Below are 18,707 nucleotides of genomic sequence, written 5' to 3'. Positions count from 1 at the left end.
GGTTACAGGTTCAGGAGATATGTGCACCCATTCTAGCTCTGCCAATAATTAGGCACCTCACAAATTTTCTGAGCCTGTGACATCTATAAAATGAAGGAATAGGGTATGCTAGACTTTAAATTCTCTTCCAATTCTGACACCATGATCTATCTATTGGAATCAAACATAGAATGTGCTCCTTTATTCCTTTCTCAGTGTGAATCAATTATCTTGTGTTAATTTTCACATATCAAAATTGATGTGTAGAACTTTCTTTTAAAGTGTGTTAAACATAATAGAAAATTCATAAACCAGAATGAAAAAAGCAAAAGAGTCTGGCTCTTCATGCCTTCTGTTGGTGTACAGGAGCATGGTGTGCTCCTAATTTATTGAAAACTTGGTAATTATGCTAACCAATATGACATAACCAAGTTCAAAGAGGTTGCCATCCCTCTAAAGTTAAAAATAAACCCAGGTGTCTAGGCCACTAATTTTTTACCCATTTAGTATAGTAGACTTTAGGCAAAAATTTTTTTATTTTTGTTTATGATGTTTAAAAAATTAGCATTTCATCATTCTTAACATCCAGAGCTTTTTGGTTCATTGAAATTATATATTGAAATTGGTAGCTTCACACATTTAAGAACATAAGGATAACAGGATTCAGCCTGATGGAACAGTAACACAAACATTATAAATCTGTGTGAAAAAGCAATTTCCCATATTCTAATATCTGACACGCAAAAGTCTACTTTGTGTCAGCCACCATCCCACAGATGTTCTGAGTACAGCTACAAAAATAACTTGCCTAGAATTAACTGCATTGCTAACTAATTTTTGGCTGAACACAAAGCAGGAGCATCAAGGAAGTGAATTGGGTTTTCCAATCCAGAGTTTCTTTAAAATGAGAATTATCTATCATTATCATTAGTATTATTATTAAATCATGCGTACAAAAGAACTTTTTCCCTCAGTTCCAACAAGTAAAAACGTGGTCCCCTAAATAGGGCCCTTTTTCTAAAAGGTATATTTTGCTTGCATCTGTTCTCCCAAGACAGTACCTTGGTGCTTCTCCTATTTGAGTCAATTTCCCAGTATCCTGAAATTTGGATGCAGGACTCTCCATCCTTTCCCTGAAGTTGCCCTTTGATTACTTTACACAGCCATCCACGTTCTTTTATTTTTCAACGCGTAGCAGAGCAAAACTAAAAGAAAAATCAAATGTTGCCTCTTTATCGTAAGTTGAACCAAGCCAAGAACAACAGAGTAGGGAAAGTGTGAGAGTAGAAAGAATACAAAATACTCAAGCAAAGTTGTACAAAGCCAGTCTAAAAATATCGTTAGTGCAAATCCATTTGTCATTCATGTTCTTCAGAATAAACAGCTGGTGGAATCCCATCACAGGCTCTTCATCCACCTTTTAAAAAGAAGGGGGGAAGTTATTCTACAGTATTTGGTGTTGGGTTTTCTTTTTTTTTAGTATTTGTTTTTTAATAAGTTTTTACTGTCTTCTTTTTACATCATCATAATTTCCCAAGTATCCTTCCCCTCCCTTTCATCTTCCCAGAAAGCCAACCCATAAAACAAACAGTATTTTAAGACAAAAATACATAGATAAAGGGGGAAAATCTGTATAACCAATCAATATATTGAAAAAAATCTGAAAATATGTGCAATGTACATTTATGGATCTTCCAGAGAGCCATAAGGGATAGGGTGAGGATATCTTCTCTTATCTCTTTCTGTGAACTATGTGTGTTTTTCTAATTTTGAAACATTGACTTTTGGTTTTATTTCATGGTTGTCCTATTTATTACATGATTGGAGTCATTGTATATATTGTTTTCTCGGCTCTGCTTGTATAATATTTTAAGTGGTATTCAATCACCATCAGTAGGAATTAAATGCTCATCACTATCTGACTATAATAGAGGAACATATTACTCATATATCTCTTCTTAATAAAATACTTCTTACTTATCAAGACAGAAAGCTTCTATAATTTTGCTGTGAATTTTACAATAGAGGGGGCCTATACATCAGAAGTGTATTTCATTGTGATGTTTTTCCTTTCCACAACCTTTGAAAAGATATGTTTCACACCTTTGTTGAATGAAGAGTATCAATTTCCTGCCCTCCTCCCCCTACCCCATCTCCATATTGACTTCATTTGCCCTATTCTATATATTCCTTAGTTTCTTTCTTTCTTTCTTTCTTTTTTTTTTGGTAAGGCAATCGGGGTTAAGTGACTTGCCTAAGGTCACACAGCTAGTACGGGTCAAGTGTTTGGTCTGAGGCTGGATTTGAACTCAGGTCCTCCTGACTTCAGGGCCGGTGCTCTATCTATTCCTTAGTTTCATTAGCTTTTCTGAAGTGTGATAATAAAGACTGCAGTATTGCAGAATACAATATATCAGATGTGGATTTATTAAATAAGGGCAAGATCATTTTTTATACTTATTTTGATGTCCCTTATTGACAGTATAATGGTCAATGTTCTCAGAAAATTATCTATAACAACTACAAGATTCCTGGCCTGTGTTATAGTTGTTGGCTCAGAACCTTTCCTCTTTACCTATAATTTAGCTTATTTATTTATAAATGCATAGACTCATAACATCTTTTGGTATTCTAATCCTCATCTATTTGGCACCTTCCCTACCCAGAAAAGCTGAGTGTCATTCAAAAATTTGGAGATTTCACTCTTCCAAATCAACCATCATATTTCTATCCTTAAACACATTTGTCCCAAGGATTGTCAAAGTATTACACACTGTTTTTCAAAGTATTCTTTGACCTTCCTAATATCTAGTTTACATCTAGCTTACTTCCCTGGGACTTTCCTGTTCTCACATGACATTTTAATTTTTTAAGGGAAAGAAATCCTTTTCCTTTTCCTAAGACAGCCTCTTGACTCTTGCTAGTTGGCCATAAATCCACCGCACACATTTTTCCTGAGACTTTACTACAGTGCTTAAATAGCCTCCAGGTTTCTTATAGATTATTGACTTCTTTAATTCTACCTCTCAGTCTTTTCTCCAAATATTTGTATTTTTTCTTTCCTTTCATAAAATTGAATAACCTCTGATGTCTTAGTTTTCTTTCTCCTGCCATGGTTGAATTTACTTATCAATTCCCAGTCCAGTTTCTACTCAATAATTAAGCCCAAGTCCAGTAAATTTCCCTTCTACCCCATCCTAGGCATCATTTGATGTACATAGGTAAAGCTAAAAGGTTCGATGTATCAAAGGAGCTAGGATAGGTCATTCTAGGAATGATAAATCCTATGGTGACAGATAGCAGATTATGTCACCCAAAGGCTAAGGTGTTTAGACCAAAGTTTCAGTAACCTACCATGGGTAATCTGATCATTCAAGTAGAAATAAAAAAAAACCCCAAAGTTAACGGGCAAGGAAAGAACTCAAAGGGGCTAATGAAAAGATGGTCAGTTTTCAGATCAAGGAATGGTTCAGGGAAGTGTAGAGGGATTGCCAACAATATAATAAGGAAATGAGAAACAGTAATAAAATTTTATACTTACCAAATACTCTTCTTATATGCATTAAGTAGCACTGATTTTTCAAATCCTTACCTTTAACTGACCCACAACCATACTAAGGATACAGTTATCTGGAGCTGGCTGGTGATCTTGAGATGTGATACTGTGCTGGATTTTTTGGAATGGAAGATTCTGATAAGAAGGGGGAGGGGGAAACATAGGCATAAAATATTTGAACTTCAAATAAGGTAAACATTTATTAAATTTTACATTAACAAAAACAACAGATGGTACATTTACTTAGGAATTAACACCATTAAATTCCTGGATGATTTTTAGGTGGAAATGCATTATTGCATCTTATTTGTTCAAAAGGCTAATAAACTATTCTATTTCTGCTATTGTTATTGAACTCTGAAAAATCTAAACTCAGCACTCTATTCTCAAAGCTGGACTACTGCAAAGACAGAAGAAAGAAGTCCTAAGAGACAAGATGAAAATAAATGTATAGGGATCATTTCATGTTCTAAAATTATATACTCAAAAGTCCTATTCAGATGACCTCACTATGGTAGGGAAATGATCCTGGTTCTTTTAGGTTTTGCTGATTGAGCACCAATTCTAGCCAGTCCTTAGTGAAAAGACTTCAAGTACTGGATCAGTAACAGACTATGGTCTTCAATATTGATTCCAGAAGACCGTTTTCCGTCAGCATCATGCCTTCTCCAGGATAAGCTGATCACCTGAAATCTCATCACTATGCAGATGGACTCAGTTTTTGATTTACAACATCTTCTCAACACCCATAGAGTGCCAGACCTGGAATCAGGAAGACTCATCTTCCTGAGTTCAAATCTGGCCTTAGACATTTATTGGCTGTGTGACCCTGGGCAAGTCTCTTAACCTTGTTTGCCTCAGTTTCTTCAGGTGTAAAACGAGTTAGAGAAGGAAATGGCAAGCCACTCTAGTATCTCTACCAAGAAAACCCCAAATGGGGTCATGAAGATTTGAACATGACTGAAGCAACTGAACAACAACAAAAACACCAACTCAACTCTGTCAAGTACCTCTCCCCTCTGATGAGTCAACTAGAGGGTGGAGCAATGAGCTTCTCCCAAAGCCTTCCTTTACAGAGGCCTCAGAACTTTGCAGTAACTTTCCATTTCCCATCAGCAGCTCTGCTTGGTTTCAGCTCCACAGAGCATCATGCCTCCATGCTGGGTTCCACCCTAATACTCTCCGTTTTCAGCTTCCTTTTGTGGGTTGCTTGCCCCCATTAGATTGTTAAGCTCCTTGATGCCACGGACTATCTTTCTCTTTCTCTTTCTCATTTCTATTACCAGCACTTTGAACAGTGCCTGACACATAGTAGGTACTTAATAAATGTTTATTGAATTGAGTTGATTACAAATGCAAAAATATAGACCTGGGTATTGTGTCAATTGGTTTTACTTAACTTTTTTTTTTTGGCAACAGAAAGAGAAGAAGATTACTGGGAAGAAACCATGGCATAAAACAAAAGCATCAATAAGCTTTTGGCACATACCCAGATCAGCCAAGATGGAGGCCCCCACAAGGGAGATGCCAGAGACTTGCTTCTGAGAGAACACCATTCTGCTTTGGCCTACCACATTATTGGGAACAGCTTCTTTCCATGGGCTATATAGCCAGAACTGCCTGTGTTTAAAAATCTACTTGACTGAGGCACAGTCTCTCTTAAGGGCTTGTTTACCCAAAGCAGGGGCACCACCAATCAATCAAAAAAGCACCTGTTTTGTTCTAGGCACTGTGCTAAGTGCTAGAGACACAAAAAGAGGCAAAAGATAGTCCCTGTCCTCAAGGGACTTACAATCTAATAGAAGAAAGACCACATGCAAACAAATATATACAAAGCAAACTATATATACAAGAAAACTAGGAAATAAAACAGAATGAAGGCAGTGGAATTATGCTGTAAGATGGGTGGGCAATGAAATATCTTTTCCTTCCCCTTAGGCCTTGTGGGCCTAAGAAACAGACTTGGGGTTTGGGGCTTCCTTCATTTATCCTTTTTAGTTCCAAGGGAGGGAAATGGAATTCTAGACACAGAAGTTCAAGCTACAGTGACCATGGAGCCCAGGTTGATATTGCCACCAGCTTAGTAAGGAAGACCTGAGAAGTCAGGGAATGATTTGGGATAATAGCATAAGGGGGTGATTTGGACTTGGAACCTGTTGGGACTAATGCTATCTGAGAATTGAGCTAAATTGTGGATCTAATATTCCTCCTTTCCCCAGACAACAAGGGCATCTAGGAAGTATTATGCCCCCCAGCTGGGTAAATGTTTCTATGTTCTCATTGTACCTTTGAAGCAAATATTTTTTCTTTTCTTTTTTCTTTTTTGGTTAGGCAATGGGGTTAAGTGACTTGCCCAGGGTCACACAGCTTGTAAGTGTCAAGTGTCTAAGGCTGGTGAAGTAAATATTTCCTTAAAAAGCTAACCTGATTGTTAAATGGTTTAATGGACCTAGGGCACATGGTCCCTTAAAATTAGGGCAACACAACAGGTGGGGGCTTCAGCCAATAGCATAGATGAGACATTCCCCCAAACCCTTAAGGGTATGTACAGAAAGCTTTGGACTATTTGGTGAAAATATAACAGACTTGGTCTTCAGGCCACTGTTGCACACTTAAATGAAAAAGACTATAGTCCAAGGAGGCAGCATGGTACAGTGGAAAGGACATAAAAATTGGGGTCAGAGGACCTTAGTTCAAATCCCAGCTCTGCCACTTAATAACTATGTGAATGAACTTTGAGCAAGTCACTGCTTCTCTACAGACCTCAGGCTCCTCATCTATAAAAAGAAGGCTCGATGGCTTTTAAGGTCACTTTCATCCCTAAATCTATGATTGTATGATGACTACCTCTCCAGGTAAGTTTGGTGAAGCTCATCACCAAAAGGTTTGCGTCTATGGGATGACTTTTTTTTTTTTGGCCACAGCAACTCAAGGATTATCTAAAATTAGGCAGTCAGACTTTTAAGCATTTATTAAGCACTTACTATGTGTCAAGCACTATGCTAAGGCTGGGAATACAAAGACAGGCAAAAACAGTCCCTGTCCTCAAGAGGTTCACATTCTAATGGACCAGAAGCCATTCCAATAATTATGCAAGGCAATTTCAGAGAAAAGATATTAGCAATTAAAGGGACTGGAAAAGTTCTCCTACAGAAAGCAAGATTTGAGCTGTGTCTTGAAGGAAGCCAGGGACTCTAGGAGGCTTCCAGGCATGGGGAACATTCAGGATCTATACATGGACTTGAGAAAAATGGTGTAATGTGTCAAGAATAGCAATTAGGCCAGTGTAGTTGAATAAAGGAATGCAGAATAAGAAATCTGGAAAGGCAGAAAAAAGCCAATATGAAAAGGGTTTCATATGCCAAACAGAGGTCTTTGTACTTATCCTGGAATTTATACAAAACCACTGGAGTTTGCCGAATAGTGAGGGGAAGTGATAATGGTCAGACTTGTGCTTTAGGAAAATCTCTTTGGCAGCTGAGTGGTGGATGGAGAGACTTGAAGCAGGAAGACCAATTAGAAAGCTATTGTAATAGTATAGGCAATAGGGGATGAAGGCTTGTACTAGGCTGATTATATGTGAATAGAGAGAAAGGGATGTATATGTTTGGATATATGAGGTGAGAGCAAATGAGAAGTTAAGGATTATAATGGATTTTGAGCTTGGGTGACAGGAAAGATGGTGATGCTCTTGAGCATAACAAGGAAATTGGGAAGAGGGTAGAGTTTGGGGAGAAGGGAAATATAATGAGCTCGGTTTTAGATACATTGAGTTTCACATGCCTATGAGACATTAAGTTTGAAATGTCCAAAAGGCAGTTGATGATGCAGGACTAGAGCTCTGAAGACAGACTAGGGCTGGACACATAGATCTGGCAATTATCTGTGTAGAGATGATCACTGAAACCATAGGGGCTGATGAGATCACCAACTGAGAGCATGTAAAGAAGGACCCAGGACAAAGCCTTGGGGGGACAATTAAATTTAGCAGTTATATGACCTGGATGAAGAGCTAGCAAAGTAGATTGAGAAGGAGTGGTCTGACAGATAGTAGGAGAACCAGGAAAGTGCAGTGTCATGAAAACCTAGAGAGGTAAAAGTATCCAGGAGATGATTAACAGTGTAAAAAGCTATAGAGAAGTCAAGGATGAGGACTGAGACAGACCATTAAATCTGGAGACAATTGTTTCTCTCCTTAAATCAGAAAATGACTAAAGAAAATATTTTGTGTGAATGTAATGGAATGCTATTATAGCCTGAGAAATGACAAAAAGAATGGTTTCAAAGAAACTTGGGGAGACTTGTATGAACTTGAAACAAAGTTAAATGAATAGAACCAAGAGAATAATTTATGTAGTAACAACAACCTCATAAAGACAAACAATTTTGAAAGATTTAAGAATTCTGATTGATGCAATGACCAACCGGGATTCCAGAAGATATATGCCACTGACTTCCTGGTAGAGACTCAAGATACAGAATGAGACATATTTTTGGCCAAGAATAATTTGAGAATTTATTTTGCTTGAATATGAGCATTTGCTAAGAAAGTTGTGCTTTTCTTTTCTTTTTCCGAATGGAGAAGAAAGGTGAAAAGAAGAGAAAACAAATGATTGATAAGAGAAAAAATTTTAAACATATAAGCATATTTTAAGAGATCATTGGTAACTTTGAAGAAAAGTTTCAATTGGATGTTGAGGTTGGAAGCCAGAATGCAAAAAGTTCAGGTGTGAAAAGAAAGGAAAAAGAGGCACTAACTATAGACTTCTTTCTCATGGAATTTAGCTGAAAATAGAAAGAGAGATATAGTATGACAGGTACTAAGGGTGATTAGATCAAGAAAGAGGGTTTTTTTTAAAGGGTGGTTGAGACCCAGGAATTTGTTTTTGTATTTTTTTTAATAGCAGAGAAGGAACCAGAAGAAACTGAAAATAAGGGAGAATGTGGGGTGGGGATGATAGCAAGGTTAATTTGATTGAGAAATCATGGCAAAATGTGATCAAGGAGAAACATAGAAGAGTTTGCCTTGGAAAGGAGAAAGACTCCTACCTCTTTCCTGGAGACCAGAGGAGGAGGACATCATGGAAGGAGAGTTATGTGAGATGGGGAAGAAGGAGGATTTCTCGGTACATGGCCTCTATTTTTTCAGTGAAATGTAAAGTGAGGTCCTCAGCTGAGAGGATGGGGGAGGAGTGCCATGGGAGAATTGCCATGGGAGAATTGCAGAAGGATGAAAAGTTTTAGCCATTATGGCAAGTAGAAGAGCAAATCAATTAAAGAGATATAAAAGAACTACCATGCTACAGTGAAGGTCCAGTTGAAATCATATACCATAAATTTATAGTGGTGTGGACCCAATCAGTACAGTTTCATGATTTTTCCCAGTTTCATTCAGCAGCATGTAAACAGGAAAGGAGGAGATTGATGGTGGGAGTAATCTAAAACATGACCAGTGATAGAACAAGAAGAAAATAGATTCAAGAGTAGAGGGTGGTACAGAGTTGGACTGATTTGCTGAAGGGCTGAAGAAGTAAAGGGAAAAAACTTAATAAGTGTAGGGGATATGACCTGGGCAAGAACTGAGGGATAGAACTTCAGGTCATGGTGAATATGAAGAACAGGATTAGGTGCCATAAGACAGAAGGAAAGAGGCCATATTTTCACTTTTATTCTAGTTTTGTATTAATTTTAGTCTTTGTTCTATCAAGCTGGTGGTCTAACTTCAGAGGGAGCTAACTGTGGAATGACTTCCACATCAATAATGAAGTCTTACTTTCTCCCCTTCTCAGAGAACTATCCAAATAACAAAGTATTTTTAAAAGACAAAAAAAAAAAAAAAGAAAATGAAGAGGATAAATTCAGCATGACCTATCAATGCACTGAAAAAGTCTGAAAGCCTGTGCAACGTGCAACATCAGCGGACCTCCTATCTCCTCAAAACAGTGGGTGGGTAAGGCGTAGGATTTGTTCATTTTTCTTCTTTTGAGTCATACTTGATCTTTATAATTTTGTTAATTCACTTTTGATTTTATATATGTAGTTGTTATTTCCATTTACATTGTTGAAGTTCTTGTGTATATTGTTTTCTTGGCTCTGCTTACATTCTCATGTAGTTTATGTAGATTTTTCAAGGTCTCTCTGTATCTGTCACATTCATCAGCTACTACAGCCCAGTAAAATTTCACTGCATTCATTCATTCCACTACATTCACAATTTATTTAGCCATTCCCCAGTTGATGGACATCTAGTTTATCTCCAATTCATTGCTATCCTCAAAAGTGCTGCTACAAATATTTTGGTGTATATGGAGACTTCCTTCTTATCAATGACTTCCTTGGGGTATAAGCCAAGTAATGGTATCTCTGGCTCAAAGGGTATGGATGTTTTTGTCACTTCATTTGCATAGTATCAAATTGCTTTCCAAAATGGTTGTGCCATTTCACAGCTTCACCAACAATGTATCAGTGTGCTTTTTAAGCCACAACCCCTCCAACATTTACTGTCATTTTTAGTTAACTTTGCCAATTTGCAAGGTGTGAGGTAAAATCTCAGGGTTGTTTTTCTTTTGCATTTCTCTTATGATTAGTGATTTGTTTGTTTTTGGAGACAATTGGAGTTAAGTGACTTGCCCAGGGTCACCCAACTAGTAAGTGTCTGAGACCAGATTTGAACTCAGGTCCTTCTGACTCTAGGGCTGGTGCGCTACCCCTGTACCACCTAGTTACCCCTATTATTAGTGATTTGGAGCATTCTTTGATGTGGTTGGGAATACTTTGTAATTCTTTCAACAACTGTTCATATCCTTTGGGCACTTAGCTATTGTTGAATGCCTATTAGATACAGATAGATGGATATAAATTATTTGTACATCTTGGACACCAAACCATTATTAGAGAAATTTGAAACAAAGATTTTTTTTCCCCAATGAACTACTTCCCTTCTTATCTTAGGTACATAAATTTTGTCTGTACGTAAGTTTTTCAGTTTCATGTAATCAAAGTTTATCTGTTTCATATTTTGTAGTTATATCCCTTGTTTGGTTAAGAATATATTGTCTACAAGATGATTGCATCCTCTCATGAAGGCTGCTTCTGGCTGGCCCATTACTAGTGATGAGAGTTGGGTTTGGTTATAAAAGCATTAATAGATACTGAGGAAAACTCAGCTAAAGTACAATTGTTTTTAAAAAGGGAAAAACCTGGATGAAAGTAGTCTTTCACACTCCAACCATTCAGAACCCACTGCCCTGACTAAAATAAAGGTGGCCCATAAAATAAAGGTGGCTCATAAAATAAAGGTGGCCCATTCAACCTCTAAGACACGGTAATAATGTTGCCTTCCCAGGATACCAGGCAGTTACTGCTTAGCTGATTTGTTACACTAAAGGCAACTCAGAACCACTGATGGTATATGGGAGACAGGTGGTCAAGTGGAGGTAGAGTATAGCACCTTTCCTGCTCAGGGGGTTGTTTTTAAATTGGCTTGTGGAATGGAAGAAGGAAACAAATCAAGAAGTCATTGCTATATTAGAAGTACTTTAGCCAAGACAAGAGTGACTGATAAGGCTTTGATGAATATGATTCCTATAGAAGAGTAAAAAAACAAAAACAACAACAAAAAACCTCTGCATAAATTATTTTGTTTATTATTGTAATTACATTTTCACAATTAGGGTTTGTCTTTTTACCATCTAATGTGCCTTTTTTTTTGTTAATGTGAAATTAAATTGTAGTTACAAGCAATGGTTGGTTGCATAGGGAACAAAATAATTGTATATTCAGTTTATCAGAAATAAAAGAATATTTGTCTTAGGAAAAAAATAATATATTGTCTACCCATAGCTGTGAGAAGTATATCATCTGCTTCTCTTCTAATCTTTAAAAATCACTTGTCTGTAATATTAAGGTCACATATCCATTTAGATTGTTTTGTAGAATATTCTGTAAAATATTAGTCTGAGCCTAGTTTTGACCAGATCACTTTCCAGTTTTCCCGACAGTTTTTATTTTAAATCAAAAAAGTAGTTTTTTCCTAAGTAATTTGTTTTCCATTTTATCAAACAATGGGGTTATTGTGTTTCATTGTTTCTGATTCTCCCTTGTCTAGTCTGTTCCATTGGTCTATTTTAAAATCAATACAAGATGGTTTTGAGGACCACTGCTTTATTGTTTGAGGTCTCAAAGTGCCATTCTTCATTTATCCCTACCTCTTTTCACCATTTCTCTTGCTGTTCTATATCTTTTGTTTTTCCAAATGAATTTTGTTATTATATTTTCAAGTTCTACAAAATATCCCTTTGGTAATTTGATTGGTATAACATTAAACATGTAAATTAATAGTGGTTGTATTGCCATTTCAATTATTTTGGCATGGCTGTAAGCCCCGAATATAATATTCTTCCAGCTATTTAAGTTTTTCTTTATTTCCTTTTTTTTTTTTTTTTTTTTTTTGGTGAGGCAATTGGGGTTAAATGACTTGCCCAGGGTTACACAGCTACTAAGTGTCAGGTCTCTGAGTCTGGATTTGAACTCAGGTCCTCCTGACTCCAAGGCCGGAGCTCTATCTACTACACCACCTAGTTGCCCCTTTTCTTTATTTCTTCAAGGAACTCTTCGTAATTAAATCTATACATATATTTTGTGTGCTTTAATAGAGTAGGATCCAGATACTTTATGCATTTTTTTTTTTGGCTTTTTGGCAAGGCAATTGGGGTTAAGTGACTTGCCCAAGGTTACACAGCTAGTAAGTCAAGTGTCTGAGCTTCAGTTTGTATTCTGAATCCATTGGTTTTCTGTGTTGAAGTGGATAGTTTCTTTCCTCATGAGTCTTTTGAAATTGTAGTAGATCATTGTTTGATAGAGTTACAAAGTCTTTCAAAGTTGATTCTTTTTATAATATTGCTGTTACTATGGAAACTGTTTCCTGGTTCATTTTGCATCAGTTCATACAATTCTTCCCAGGTTTTTTTTTGAAACCATTCTCCTCAACATTTCTTTTTTTTTTCATTTTTTCAACATTTCTTAAAGCAAAATAATATTCCATTATATTCATATACCATAACTTGTTCAGCCATTCCTCAACTGATGAGCATTTCCTCAGTCTCCAGAATTCTTGGACACCACAGAAAGAGCTGCTATAAATATTTTTATACATAGGGATCCTTCTCCCCTTTCTTTTATCTCTTGGGAGTACAGTAGTGGTAATGCTGGATCAAGGATATACAGAGTTTAATAGTCCTTTGGAAATAGTTCAAAATTGATTTAGAGAATGATCACATTAATTCACAGTTTCACCAACAATGCAATACTGGACGTATTTTCCCACATCCTCTCCACATTTGTCATTTTCCTTTTTTTTTTTTTGTCATTTTAGCCAATTTGATGAGTGTGAGGTGGTACCTACCTCAGAGTTATTTTAAAATGCATTTCTCTAATTATTGTAATTCAGACATTTTTCATATTACTATTGAGAGCTTTGATATCTGCCTCTGAAAACTATCTGTTTATATCCCTTAATGATTTATAATTGGAGAATGGCTCTTCTTGAAAATTTGACTCAGGTCCCCACATATTTTGGAAATGAGATCTTTATCCAAGAAACTGTTACAAAAGGTTTTCCCAGTTTCCTGCTTTTCTTCTAATTTTAGCTGTATTGACTTTGTGCAAAAATATTTGTATTTTACAAAAATATTTTGCATCAATATTCATTAGGGAAATTGTTCACTAGTTTTCTTCCTCAGTTTTGAATCTTCATGGCTTAAGTATCCAAATCATATTTATGTAATAAAAAGAAATTGGTAGCACTCCTTTACCTATTTTTTTCCCAAACAGTTTATGTAATATTTAAATTAATTGTTTTTTAAGTGTTTGGTAGTTCACTTGTAAATCCATTCGGTCCTTGGGTTTTTTTTTTTTTCCTGAGGGAGCTCATTTATGGTTTGTTCATTTTTTCCCTTCTAACACATCATTAAGTATTTTAGTTGGGTAATTTATATTTTTGTAAATACTCATCCATTTCATTTAGATTGTCAATTTTATTAGCATATTGTTCAGCAAAATGGCTCCTAATAATTGCTTCTATTTCATCTTCATTGGTTGTGAATTCACCTTTTTCACTTTTGATACCAGTAATTTAATTTTCTTTTAAAAAACTAAATTAGCTAATGTTTAATTTATTTTATTGTTTTTTAAGTGTTTTTATTAGTTCAATTTTTTATTTCAATTTTGTTAATTGCTTCTTTTTTAGGATTTCTATTTTATTTAATTTGTTGTTTTTCTAGGAATTTTTTAAGTTTTATCCCTGATTCATTGATTTACTCTTTCTCTCTTTTATTGATGAAAACATTTAGAGATATAAAATTTCCCCTAGGTACTGCTTTGTCTGCATCCCCAAGACTTTGATATGTTGCCTCACTGTTGTCATTACCTTTAATGAAATTATTGATTGTTTCTATAAGTTGTTCTTTGACCTCCACCACCATTTTTCAGGATTAAGTCATATGATCTATGTCTCAAAGGTCTTTTATTGAATATTATTTTTATTGCATTGCAGTAAGAAAAAAAGATGTATTTAATATTTCTGCTTGTTTGCATTTGTTTATGAAATTTTTATGCCTTAAACATAACCAATTATTATGAAGGTGCCATGCAAAGCTTAGAAATGGTTATATTCCTTTCTATTTTCATTCAATATTCTCCAGAGGACTAGGATATTGAAGTTTTCTAAAATTCTACTATGTCTTTAACTTCTTTCTTGTTTATTTTATGGTTAGATTGATCTAGGTCTTAGAGGGGGTAATTGAGGTCCCCTACTACTATAATTTTACTATTTCCTCCTATAACTCATTCAACTTTTCCTTTAAGAATTTGGATGCTATGCCTTATATGTATATTTTTAATATTGATATTAATTCATTATCTATGGTACCTCTTAGAAAAATGTAATTTACCTGTTTTTCTCTTTTAATTAGGTCTAGTTTTGCTTTTGCTTTGTATGAGAGCATGACTGCCACCCCTGCCTTTTTTACTTCAGCTGAAGCATAATACCTTCTGCACCATCCCCTTATTTTAACTCTGTAAATCTTTCTCTTTCAAGTGTGTTTCAAGTGGCTTTCTAGGTCTTTGGGTGCAGTCTTTTGACTGAGTCCAAATTTTACAGAACAAATCCTTATATTAAAGGGATTTGTTCTGTGAAGTTTGGATTCAGTCAAAGGGCCACACTTGAGGATCTAAAGGGCCACATGTGGCCTTGAGGCTGCAGGTTCCCTATTCCTGATATAGGGTTATAGTTTTTCTTCTGTGTTTTATCCTCTGGTTTGGGTATTCGGATAATATATTTGTCTCATAAGAAAGATTCTGATAAGGTGCTTCCTTTCTCAATTTTTGATAATAATGTGTCAAAGTATGGGTATTAATTGTTCTTTTAAAGTTTGATAGGATTCTCCTGTGAATCCATCAGGACTAAGAAGTTTTTTTCCCTTTGATAGTTCCTTTAAAGCTAGTTTCAGTTTTTTTTCTGAGATTGGGTCATTTAAGCTATCTCTATGATATTCTGATAGTCTGGATATTTTATATTTTTGAAAGTATTCTCTTTATTTTTTGTTCTCATTTTTGTTAGTATAGAAATGTGCATAATATGTTCTGATTATTCTTTTTATTTCCTCAGGTCTTCTATGATTTCACTTGCTCTTTTTCTATTTTTTTATTTGATTTTCTGTCCTTTTTAATCAGATTAGCAAATAGCTTATATCAGTTTTATTAGTCTTTTCAAATAACCAACTTTTAGTTTTAGTTTACATTTCTATGAGGTTTTTTTTTGTTTCCATTTTGTCTACTTCTCTGATTTTTGATATTTCTTCTTTTGTGCTTATTTTTGGTTTTTACTTGTCAGTTTTCTAATTTTTTTAAATGCATGTTCAGTTCGTTAATCCTTTTTTTCTCTTCTATTTTGTTAACATATTGTAGAGATACGAGTCCCTCCACCCCAAGGATGGCTTTACCTGCACCCCAGAAATTTTAGTAGGTAATTTCACATTATCATTTACTTTCACATAATTATTGTTTCTATGATTTGTTCTTTGTCTCACTCATTATTTAAGATTTTATTGTTTTTTCCATTTGGATCTGTGCCTTTTGTTTGTGTTTCTCGAATGAATGACTATTTTTATTGTATTTTGTTCTATAAAGGATTTCTTCCTGAGACCTTTGGCATTTTCCATTTTTTCCCTTTATTTTCTTCTATTGCTCACTTTTGGACTCCCCTCTGATGGTGGTTTCCCCTGGGGGATAGATCTCAAAGCTTCTCAGCCTCCTTTTACACTAAACAATTCCCACTTCAATTCAAGTCTTTGTCCCAAGTGACTTTTGAGGGGGAAAGAATTGGCCCCTGATCTCTGAATATCAGGCTTAGTAGAGGACTACTTAACCCCCTATCAGTACTTCTCCCTTCTTCTCTTCCCTACAGTATCCTATCCTATTTACTCTGTTCCACAGTTCTCTGGCCCAGCAATATAGAGCACTGCAGGCTGGTACTATTGCAGACTGTACTGATTTCTGTCATTTAGAGTTTAGATCTCCTGACACTGGAGTACTTGTGTCAGGGTATGGGGATGAGTTCTATTTCAAGCCCAGATGTGTTCGGCCTCCTTCCCTTTGTTCCTCTACTCCCCTACAAAGATCTTTTACAGGACAATGCTGTCATGTGTGCTGGCTATTGAAGCCTCAGCAAATTTCTACAATTTGGAGCTTGGACCTCCAGAGCACTGAAAAGGGAGAGGAGGGACCAGAGTATGAGGTTACATTTTATTGTAAGCTTGTGGGTTGAGTGGCTAGTGAAGACTTGCTGCTAGTAGTGGTAGTCAAGAGGGTTCTAAGTGAGGTCAAATAAGGCATTAATTCATGGAATTTTTAACCTTCTTTTAGATTCCTGGTGTCCTAGACTATGGAGAAAGCAGAATTTGTTTTAATTTTGGCACATAAATTCTATCTAATACTCCATCTTGTTAATCACATGACCCATGAGTCATCTAATTATTGTCTTGAAAAAGTATTCATAATATATAGGTGTTAAACTCCTGAATGGTCTATACATCTTTGTCTTTTCTCAGTCCTTACTCCTAAACCACATTGTCCACCATAAGTTCCCACATTCCCACCTTTACACTATAGTCATCGAATAATACAGTAAATGTTGGCTTAATTTGGAAGATCTTATTACATTTTTTGTAGTATTTTTCCACCTCTTCATCCTCTGCAACAAATGTAGGCATATAAGAAGTGATTATTTTCATGTTGCTCACTTTGTAAATAATGATCACAAGCACTGAAATTAAGAGTGACCAATGTAATGACAAAGAAACACTTTCTTATTGCTTTTGGATGATCACATCAGCTCCTACTTTTGTCTATCCAAGGAGAATTTTTGGTCCATTCTTCAATTTAGCTGCTATTTCCTTCTGTCTTCTAGATTTGTTTAGATACAGCAAGAATGCCAAGATTGGTATGATAAAGTTACTCTCATAGCATGTCCACTTAGTCATTAGACAAAGATCTCACTTGTAGAGTATCAAGAGCTAAGTTTCTGCTTAGAGTCTATTAAAAAAAAAATGATTCTCAATATCTTATGGTCCCATTACTGCAGAAGTAGAAGACTATTGCACTAGACTTGGGGCCATTTTGTATTTTTCTTTGTTTCATGGATTACTGTAGCCAAAGAAATTAGCACTGTGTGGCCAGCCTCCTGGTAATGTGCCACTGTGTGCTTAGCTAGGCTTCTCACCTGACACAATTACAATCTTGCTGGGACCTTACTTAAAACCCTTCCAACATGGTAGAAATGATTAGAGTTCATGCTCTACCGCACAGCCTTCAAAGACTCAGGGCCACCTCCTCTCCTTCACCAAGCATCCAAGTAAGACTTTGTGAAGGATAGCAAGGTAAAACAACAGTGTGGGAATTAAACAAATGAGTGCTACTAACAAGTGGTCTAGGAGTTTGGAGAAGGGAATGTGGGCTGGAAATGACCAGGAAGCCTTTGCAGGATAGTGACTCATACTATGTTACCCTGAATATTGATCAACCCTCTTAAGAAAGCAATTATTTAAAAAAAAAAAGGAAAGCAATTATTGTACACCACTCTTAACTGAGATGGAAATAATAGGAGACAAAATTGTCATCTCTGTACAGGGGAGATATTTTCACAGATTCCCAGAATAAATAAATCATAGTTTACCCATTACCCAATGGCAGGTAGATGGTACAGCGGATAGAGTGCTGCGCCTGAAGTCAGGAAGACTCATCTTCTTGAGTTCAAATCTGGCCTTAGACACTTACTAGATGGGTGACCCTGGGAAAGTCACCTAACCCTGTTCCTCAGTTTCCTCATCTGTAAAATGAGTTGAAGAAGGAAATGGCAAACTATTCTAGCACCTTTGCCAAGAAAATCCCCAATGGGGCCATGAAGAGCCAGACATGACTGAAAAATGACCAAACAACAATTATCCATTACCTATAGTACATATGGACCCCCATCCTGTAATGACTAGCATATACCATGGGTATGATCAATTCCTCTCCTTCAGAAAATTACACTCTCATCTCAACTAAATATATTGATAATGTAAATATATAGGAATCAAGACTACCTAAATATAATATATATGTGGCAGGTGGGGGGAGTATTCTGATTGAACTGGGTATGGGCACTCTATCTAAAAATTCTTTCTGTCTGATCAAGAAGATGTTGATGAAGTGATATATCAGTCTATCAGGAACATGTTTTTTGTTTTCTTCCAATAATATTCTCTATAAATAAAACACTAATTTTAAACATTTCATTGAGGCTTTCTTTGGATAATTTTTAAAAGTATCACTTATTAGATATATCTATCTTGGCCACGAACAAAATGCAGCAGTTCACACATTGGAATGCTTTAAAAATATACTGGTTCTTTTCTGATTACATGAAAATTACTTCCATTGTCTTTAACTAATATAAGAGTTTAGCACTTGGGGGGGAAAAGATTTAATTTAGACTGTTCTACTTACACCATCATAGCATTCAGAGTTGGAAGGGAGATTATCTAATCGAAAATCCTAGTTTTACAGATAAGAAGACTGAAATCCAGTAAGTACAAGTAACAACACAGAACCAGAGTAGGCAGGAACTCTGAAG

At 35.9% G+C, this 18,707-nt stretch overlaps 1 protein-coding gene across 3 annotated transcripts in view; it reads right to left on the bottom strand.

The window, feature by feature from the left end:
• Positions 1 to 568: 568 nt before the first annotated feature.
• Positions 569 to 18,707, bottom strand: part of LOC114036045 (nuclear transport factor 2-like) — a 35,046-nt gene continuing 16,907 nt past the window's right edge. For all 3 annotated transcript variants that reach the window (XM_027852425.1, XM_027852424.1, XM_027852426.1), the window contains exons 4-5: positions 3,572 to 3,670; positions 569 to 1,396 (exon numbers count right to left, since the gene is read on the bottom strand). In XM_027852425.1, the coding sequence (XP_027708226.1) occupies positions 1,283 to 1,396; positions 3,572 to 3,670 (213 nt within the window). In that variant the 3' untranslated portion in view covers positions 569 to 1,282. The remainder of the gene's footprint in view (positions 1,397 to 3,571; positions 3,671 to 18,707) is intronic.

Source organism: Vombatus ursinus, unplaced genomic scaffold (genome assembly GCF_900497805.2).
Source record: "Vombatus ursinus unplaced genomic scaffold, bare-nosed wombat genome assembly UNPS02009573.1, whole genome shotgun sequence".
NCBI lineage: Eukaryota > Metazoa > Chordata > Mammalia > Diprotodontia > Vombatidae > Vombatus > Vombatus ursinus.
Note: the sequence above shows the minus strand (reverse complement) of the source record. Positions and strands in the feature narration are given on the sequence as shown.